Source organism: Vanessa tameamea, chromosome 12, assembly GCF_037043105.1.
Source record: "Vanessa tameamea isolate UH-Manoa-2023 chromosome 12, ilVanTame1 primary haplotype, whole genome shotgun sequence".
Classification (NCBI taxonomy): domain Eukaryota; kingdom Metazoa; phylum Arthropoda; class Insecta; order Lepidoptera; family Nymphalidae; genus Vanessa; species Vanessa tameamea.
In genome coordinates, this window is record NC_087320.1 from 3,534,358 (window position 1) to 3,543,742 (window position 9,385).

Genomic DNA, 9,385 nt, shown 5'->3' on the forward strand with positions numbered 1-9,385 from the left:
ATTTTACTTCTGGCCCTATCAAGGTTTATGTACAGATTATTTCTAAATAAACAACCCTACTGGTTTTGTATCAGAATTTTATTACAATAATTAACCTATACATCCACTATACACCTATTGTTTCACAACTATTTGAAACTTAATACTGAATAAAGGTCAGCAAAATAAAGTCATGATCTATTATAAATCTAATGTCACCTTATTTCTGAATTTCCTAGCTTTCTAGATTCAGATGCTTTTACAAGATTATCCTATATTGTACTTACATATCCGTATAAAAGTAACTACTTTCGAGTCCACAAACTATAATAATTATCCTTACAAGTATGTCACGTAAGTACCTAAAGTACTACAATAAATAGATCAACTTACATATCAGTACATATTAAAAATATTCTATTTATACTTTCTAAGAGACATCATAAAGAGAAGAGGTCCAATAATAATAATTATTATTATATCTATGGGTATCCTGACGGCTTCTCCTAGGTGGTCTCGCATGTAGACCAGAGTTGAGTAACTAGTGCTCCGGAGCGTACTGCCTACACTAGCACGATATACTCTGCACTACTAGTGTACTTAGCACGAAACCTAGAGATTGAAAAAACCTTTAATAAGACACGTATAAGTAATACACTAACAGTTTAGCTACCTTCATAGCATTAACCATCTTAAAACTATAACTGTATCACAACTATTATCCTAGTCATATTAATGCTATGTAGTGCTTGAGATAACCTATAATAATCTGATAATTTAATCTAACATCAGCTGCTTTCCTAGCATAGGATTTACTGTATTCATGTGATGGTAAATGATGGATAAATTTGTAAATGCATTGGAATGTGGTGTAAATGATTGCAGGAAAAATGGTATACACACGTGTTTTAGAATCTGCCTCCTCTTCCCTGACCACCGCCATAGTTACCACCGCCGTAGCCACCGCCACCACCGCCACCGCCGCCTCCTTGGTTAACATTGTAAGGAGCTGAGCGGTTGTTGCTATATTGCTGATTACGAGTAGGGCCCCCACTGTAGCCCTGTTGATTATAACTGCCAAAGTCTTGGTTACCACCGCCCCAACCTCCTCCACCTCCACCTCCTCTTTGGTTTCCACCTCCATATCCACCTCCTTGATTACCACCCCAACCACCTTGATTGTTATCCCAAGGATTGGAATTATTCCATCCACCCTGATTGTTTCCATAACCTCCTGAAATAAAAAATACAGTTATTAATTTCATGTATGACAAAAAAGCACATATATTCAAATATTCAGTTATATTTTAGAAATCGTTTTATTTATTATCCAGTTTTATTTCATTAAATACATACCACCATTGCCCCAATTATCATTCCTTCCTGGGCCTTGTCTACCTCCTCTTTGGTCTGATCCATCTTTAGGTAAAGCTTTTTTAACATCCAATTGTTTGCCATTAATTTTATGAGGTGCGTTTACTGTAAAACATTTATGAATAATTAAATATTACCAATAAAACTAGTAAATACATTGCATTTAATTATTAATAATATAGAAATGTTCATTGACCTGCGTACCAGATCTTCCCTTGTAAATGGTAGTCAGGTATAGCTTAAATCAATAGTTTAATATCCACAGTCAGAGGAAGCCAGATATAGACACACATCTTCCAATCTGGGGCAAAGCTGTGGCATATTTTTTCTTAAATATTGATATAAATATACAATACTCACGGCAAATTTTGTCAACTGGGTCATAATCATCGAATTCAACGAATCCGAAGCCACGCTTCTTTCCAGTTCCTTTATCAGTAACAATGCTAACATTTTGAACATTTCCATAGTTCGAGAAGTACTCTCTCAGTTGTTCTTCATCATGGTCATCTTTAATGCCACCAATAAATAATTTCTTAACTGTGGCTCCAGCTTCAGGGTTTTTAATATCTTGCCTGGCTACCGCTCGTTTCGTTTCAACAATACTACAATAACAATAATCAATTAAAATAAGATTCCTTCATAATGAAATATAATATATAAAACTGATAACCGAGAGAAGTATGTCGACGCCACAGAAAATGCCACGTGTTGCGTACACATGACAATCACCAAGTAGTGTCTTTCGATTTATGCAGTTATGAAACGATGTGAAAATAAAAATGAATTCTCACATAGCTGGACTGCAGTATATGTAAAACATTAACCACTTACCGGCCATCGATACGATGCGGTCTATTATTTTGAGCGTCATCTACCATGTGCGCCTTCGAATAGGTAATGAAGCCGAAACCCCGCGATCTTTTTGTTTTCGGATCTTTCATTACAACAACATCCACAATTTCGCCCCATTTTTCAAAATGTGCTTTAAGAGATTCATCGGATGTACGATAATTCAATCCACCGATAAAAATTTTACGATGGACCTCGGGCTCATCCTATAAAGTAGAACGCAGGTTTTACAAAATGGCGGACGAAACTGAGCTAAATGGATAATGGTGGTATTTAACAAAATGTTGGGAGAAAAATTGGTAATTACAAAACTCAATAACATGTAAAAACACACAACTAACAAAAATGAATAATAAAATTGTTAAAATATAGTAACAATCAATCTCAAGTAATATATGAAAGTAATACTTACAAACCCATCATCGCCATTCTGTTGCGGCCTCATTTCTACCGCGTTAATTTTTAAAAAGTTAAATCGAACAAACCGAAAATACACTAACTTTTAGGCTCTTAGCGTTGTGAGAAAATTTAAAGTGAAAGAATCAAATTGAATGAATAGCACACCACGTCCGTTGTAGACCGACGCCACGCCTAAAAGAAAGATGGATTCTCGAATTCTCAATCAATTAAAACTTCGGTTAGCGTCGGCAGTGAATCGTGACAGCGGATCCGGAAGTGTTCTATTTGACTATGGTCGTTTTCATTAGTACGTACACAAGAGAAACAAAATAATTTATATTTTTTGACTGTATAGTCATTAAAATGATGATATTAATTTAAGTAATAGTTATTAGTTAAGTAATAGTTTATTTAGTTTCTTCACTTCCGGGTATAATATGTTTATGTTTTAATGAATAAAATAGTGTCTTGTCAAATATAGTATAATAATAAGATGTCTCATATTTACAGATAAATTATTGTATTAAAAAAAATTATAAGTACTTTGATTAATGATTTTAACATAGGTTTCCCCGTTAGTTCTACAGTCAAAAATATTTATTTAAGTACAATTTATGTAAAAAATAATATATAAAAAATTATAAAGTATCACAAAAACTATACGAATAATACTATAGTTTAGTTCATTACAGGTCAAGTTTGAAGTTGTTACTCTCTATATATTTTTTAAACTAAAATCAAGCTTCCAACTATCGAGAAACCCTTTTGGAAAAGGTGTTTTGAACCCACACACAGCAGTATTCTTGGAAATATTAATAATAATGTTTAACTTCTAGTCCATTAGGCTGTTGTATTAGCATCTTAAATAGTATAATATATTTTTAGGTAGTCCATTATAGTTTTAAAATTGGTTTTAAAAAAAATACTGCTATATTCTAAATTATATGATATTCAAACCATGATCACGCACAAAACATTTAGGAGCATTTAAAGTAAACGATTGCTAAATTTTTTTCTCTTTGTTTTCTAAGGCATTTTTGTGCAAAAAAATCAAAAAAATATTGAAATAATATCTTTTTTCGTCTCGCATTTTTAAATTTGGACCGATAATTATTGTTTTAATATTGATTATTTATTCATTTTTATAAAACAGAAGAAAAAAATAGATTTGTATTGATACTTTTTTTAAATAAATTTTTGAAGTTGCATTTTTGACTTATTCTGAAAAAATCTAAAAAACGTAATAATTCAAAAATGGTTCACTTTTGCATTTTGCATATGGCGGTTAAAATTAATGCAAATAGTTACCCCTATCACCTCTTAACGGGAATACGCCGAATTACCAATAACCCTGTATAAACATTATTAGTTGTCACCCACGTTTTAAGGTTGGTCGTCAGATCTTAGGCATAAAAAAGTACCCTATGTCCTTCCTTAAGAGTTCAAGCTTTCTTCATACCAAATCCATCCAGGCATGAAAGAGTTACTTTCATATTTACAATATTTTATTATTATTTTAGTTTTTACCACGTACGTTCAGACTTTCTTGGGATTTTTTTTATGTTTAGAGTTACTTAAGAATGAATTTTCATTTTTTTTATTTCATATGACAGTTACAAATATCATACTGCTCTTTTAAAAATGCGCTTTGTTTTTTATAATCTTATACCCACGTCATAACGTTATTGTTCTGGCATTTTGAGAATTGCAAATTGCAGTTGCCACATATATTTGAGTTTTGTATGTAATGTTATTGCAATTTATTGTTTACACACAAAATTGAAATCAACCGCGCCGTGTAGCAAAAGCCTTAGATTTAATTTTTTTTAATTTTAGTTGTCAAATTACAATTCTGACGTGACATTACATTGTAATTATTGTTATTGTGGCTTAAAAATTGTTTTTTCCAAAAATTTGAATAATTTACGACTGTAATAAAATACGTAATTTCTTGTGGCACTTTTAATTAAATTAATATAAATTATATTCTGTTATGTATTGAACATTGTATCAAATATTGTTAACTAGATAGTAAATAAATATTATTTTATAGAAAATATGGAGATCACAAACGTAAGGTCTCCAACTAAGTTGAATCATAGCGACGATGATGAATATGTAAGAATAAAATGCCATTTATATTCACCAAATTACTGAAATAAAATAATTGTGACAGTTAAAATGACGGATGTTTAAATGTATATTACATGTAATAAAATACTTTGTAAACGTTGTCGAAAATAAAACATACTTTTAGGAAGAACCGGAGCACACCAGAAAAATATTTGTAGGTGGGTTAGACTACAGAACAACAGATGCTTCTTTAAAAAAATTTTATGAGCAATGGGGAGAGATTGTTGATGTTGTTGTAATGAAGGATCCTCAAACAAAGAGATCTCGAGGTTTTGGGTTCATAACATATTCCCAAGCACACATGGTTGATGATGCACAAAGGAATAGACCTCACAAAATCGATGGGAGGTAATTCAATTTATTTCTAATTTCTTTAGAATTAGAAAAAAATCTGGTATTCCAGTAGACTGAGATTTAATTATATATATTATTAAGAATACAGTGTATAGATGTCATATTTAATCTAATTTTTTTTGTGTCTTTTGTCTAAATGTCTTTCTTTAAATGAGCTGCGGGTCCTGATGTTGTCTGCTTAAAATAAGTAATTAATTTACTTCCCAATTGCAGCATCACCTCCAGGGCACTAATATATACTATCTAGAGACCTACTGAAATTTCTACATAATTGTCATCATAATCTGTCCAGCTTTATGTACTTTTTGAGACTTGTATTGTTGTGAAATACACTTATTTATAGACTATAAGCTAAGTGTTTCTTGACATTAAAAACCAATAACTTTTTAATAGCTTAATAATAATAGGGGTACATATCCAAGACTTTGAGAACATTATATCTATAGCTTTAGATAATGAGATGGGTAATACTAGCATTAATATATAGTTATGTTATAATTACAGAATTGTCGAGCCAAAAAGGGCTGTGCCTCGTGATGAAATCAAAAGGCCAGATGCTAGTGCTACTGTTAAGAAGTTGTTTGTTGGTGGTCTGAAAGAAGATATCGAAGAGGAAGATTTGAGAAAATATTTCAGCTCTTATGGTGATATAGTATCTGTTAGCTTAGTCTCGGAGAAAGATACTGGCAATAAAAGAGGATTTGGTTTTGTAGAATTTGATGACTATGACCCTGTTGATAGAATATGCTGTAAGTATAACATTATAGTTTATTCCAATAGTAAAGATTAAAAATGTGCCCATATTGGGATGGAATAGGATGTTGAAAATAATCATTAATTCATTGAAAGTATTAATAATTAAGACTGACTAATATGGGTTCAAAAAATTTCGGGAGTTTAATTAGTAAAATAAATATATTATTCTTTTTCTTTTTCATAACATGATGTCGTGGAGGAGCTAATGCCCATCTGATAGTAATTGGAAATCGGTGCTCATAGACATTTGGACCATAAGTAATTTTAACCAATACTGACATGGCCAATGAGTCATCAACTTAGGGAACTAAGATATTATGTTTCTGGTGCCTGTAGTTACACTGGCTTCACCATAACCATAAGTACAATTATTCGCACACAACGGAGTAGAGATCAGCAGTGTAGAGGTGCAATGACTGCACATGAAAAGGTCATGATTTGCTGTAAAGGTCTCCATTTATCTTCATAGCATAGCAAAAACAGCTTTGACCTTAGTCGGCAGAGTTGTTAATGAAACTTTCCATGTAAAATTAAAGTAGATATCAGTAGTTATGTGAAAAACTGATTATTCAAAAAAAAAAAATATATTAAGCAACAACTCTTAATAAATGGATGCATGGAATTTATACAGCTTATTTATTTTTTATTTAGATTTTAAAAAATCATTTATTTTAAAATATAAAACATTTTCAGTATATTCAATATTGTTCACATATATTTTGAAATCTCACACAATATTACAGTGCAACAAACACATAAAATTAAAGGATATAGCCTAGATGTAAAGAAAGCAATGTCCAAGTCTACATATGCATCTGGTGGTAGACGTGGTGGTCGTGGCAGCTGGAGCAACAGACAAGGAGGTCGGGATTGGAGTGATTCTGGTAAAATATGACATCAACATTTTATATCACAAACGAAACATTAAAGCGGCTACTACAAAAAGCAACATTCTTTAATCTTGTTAAGACATGTCTTAAAATAAACATTATTTTTTACTTTAAAAATATTTGTTAATATAATCGCTTACATAATTAATGCTAACATATTCGCTTCTCATTATGTATTGTTGTGTACACATATACATTGTGTACTATTCAATCCAACAACATAAATATATTAGATTTTAAATTATATGAGTCTTTGAAACATCATTGGCATATTAACGAATTATTGAGTTAAAGTAGCTAAAGTTCTTATACAGTATGATACACCACTACAGGCACTTACATGTCACTTTCATACAACAAAACTAAAAACTACACTCTTACGTTAACATATATAACAGCAATATAGTAACAATATGAAAGAGCATAAATAATACAAATTAAACGAAATAAACAAAAGAATTAACTAAGAATATTTTATGTAGGATATGGACAAGGAAGTGGATGGAATCATCAAAGCCCATGGGATAACTCCAGCAACTGGGGCAATCAGGGATATGGTGAACAGACAGGGTGGAATCAAGGATCTAATAATTTTGGTAGTGGATACCAACAAAACTACAGTGGAGGTCCGATGCGTCAAAACTTTAATAACCCTCGACAGCAACCCTATAATGCAGGTACATAATTAATAAAAAAATATATATCATAAACATACTTATGTTTAACTTCATGCTAAATGATCGTCTTCTACTAAAGTTAATTTAAATTGTAAAGTGTGTACAAAATTACAATTAATTTTTTTGCAAATACATACATACGTCATACACCATCATACATCAATCTTTTATTAAATATTTACTGAACTATTTAGTTAACCATAAGCAAGTTAGTATATATTATTTCATATCATCTGCTTATCTGCTATCCATAAAAAATGATAAAAACAAATTTAACGCAAATAAATCGTCAGGCCATAAAGTGTTGTTATTAGTCTGTTTCGTTCGCACTCATTGGGCTTTAGAAGTGTCTTAATTATGTGCATAATAGTAAGGAATTGGAATATTAATCAATGAATTTCACGATAAGATTTTTACAATAGTGAAATGTAGTTCATACCTTGAATAGCATAAATACATATGACTTTTTAAAATAAGGTGGAGGCTATAACACTGGGGGTAACCGAAGTTTTAACAACTTGGAAAATCCTCCATCTGGAGGCAATCAGCGACGCTTCTAACTTAATCTGTCTCTTGTAAGTATGAGTATTATTTTTTATTTAAACTAATCAATTTGATCATAATTTAAAATATAGTCATTTAAATGTAATAATCATTACCTTACATTACAAACATTAAATGTTAACTATATCATAATTTTACTATATTATATGTATACATTAGTAAAACTTATTGTTAAAAATATTATATTACTTTGGAATTAATAGAATCAAACTAAATTTTACTTAACATTTATGTAATATGATTCTCATTAGTGATATAAGATTATAAAGTAAACTCTAATTTTTATATGCTGACATTTTAATTATACAAAAAATATATTTTATATTATTTTTTATTATTATTAACCGATTGAGAATTATTATTATTCCGGGTACGCTTAGCAAAAATTTGATAGATGTTTGATAATTTAAACATTTTTGAATGCTTAGGTATCAAGTTGCGCTTAGTCGAAGCTAGGGAGGCTGATAGATAGACAGGAGGTAGGCGGGAGTCAGCTAGCTAGTGAGGAAAGATGACTCGAACCACCTAGTCAGTTTACATTTATTTCCTATAAGATTGGTCCAGGTACTGTGAGGCACTAGATACATACATTTTTCGTCAAGCACTGTCACAGTTTTTACATGTTTTTTCTCGGCACACAGAGGTTTTGCTCTATTTATTATAGTCTTAATTGAAAGGAGTTTTTGATTGATATTGTAAAAGCTGTGCTATTTTAAGGGTTACGTTTCTAGCATATAAGTGATGCAATATGTTAATATTTTTTATCTTTATCAATTTTTAATATTTTTTTTTATTTAAAATTTCTCTCAGTTTAACATTCCTATTAATTTTAAAGCATATATGAAGTGCAATTTTATTGAATAATGTATATTCATTTTTATTTAGTATTATAATTATAAGACGGTTCTTGTTGGACATTATTCCGATCTCATTGTTGAAATTTTTATAATTATAGGTATAAATTATAAAAAAAATTTTAAGAGTTCCTTGATGTTAAATTATATTCGTATTTTTTATAATCTTAATATAAATATAGAGATGTTTTTTTTCTTCATATTTTACTTCGTGTATTAAGTATAATGTAGAATAACCTACATTTCATCTAATATTTGTGTGAATTATAATTAAATTGAGACTGTTTTCCATGGACTCTTCTACACTTGGACAAGCATGCGTTCGTGGAAAAGGCCATGGTAAGTTAAGTATAATAAAAATAAATGAAATAATAGTAACGTGTTTTATTTTATCATCATCAAACTAATACATCATTTACATACATTAAGCGTGGCAACACTCAAAATATTTACAATTTTATAATATCTTATTCTATAAAATTTTACATTATTATATTTCTAATTGTTTGTATATAACATTTTTTTTTTATAAATTTTTACTCAAGTAAAGAAA

The 9,385-nt window shown here is 30.2% G+C and overlaps 2 protein-coding genes across 3 annotated transcripts; one reads left to right on the forward strand and one right to left on the reverse strand.

Annotated features, from left to right (window-relative positions):
• Nucleotides 1–60: 60 nt before the first annotated feature.
• LOC113393134 (heterogeneous nuclear ribonucleoprotein 87F-like) lies at nt 61–2,872 on the reverse strand. 2 transcript variants are annotated; one of them, XM_026629863.2, is made up of 6 exons: nt 2,618–2,872; nt 2,188–2,411; nt 1,714–1,958; nt 1,336–1,458; nt 883–1,210; nt 61–591 (listed from the first exon to the last, which is right to left on the reverse strand). In XM_026629863.2, exons 1-5 carry the CDS (start codon nt 2,648–2,650, stop codon nt 888–890), a joined length of 948 nt encoding a protein of 315 aa, XP_026485648.1. In that variant the 5' UTR covers nt 2,651–2,872; the 3' UTR covers nt 61–591; nt 883–887. The 2 variants fall into 2 exon arrangements, with proteins under 2 accessions (XP_026485648.1, XP_026485647.1); XM_026629862.2 differs by having other exon boundaries at nt 883–1,213.
• Nucleotides 2,873–4,471: 1,599 nt separating this feature from the next.
• LOC113393133 (heterogeneous nuclear ribonucleoprotein A1-like) lies at nt 4,472–9,171 on the forward strand. Its single transcript, XM_064216370.1, has 7 exons — nt 4,472–4,722; nt 4,862–5,085; nt 5,596–5,840; nt 6,591–6,731; nt 7,220–7,414; nt 7,892–7,989; nt 8,407–9,171. Exons 1-6 carry the CDS (start codon nt 4,663–4,665, stop codon nt 7,972–7,974), a joined length of 948 nt encoding a protein of 315 aa, XP_064072440.1. The 5' UTR covers nt 4,472–4,662; the 3' UTR covers nt 7,975–7,989; nt 8,407–9,171.
• The last annotated feature ends 214 nt before the right edge of the window (nt 9,172–9,385 follow it).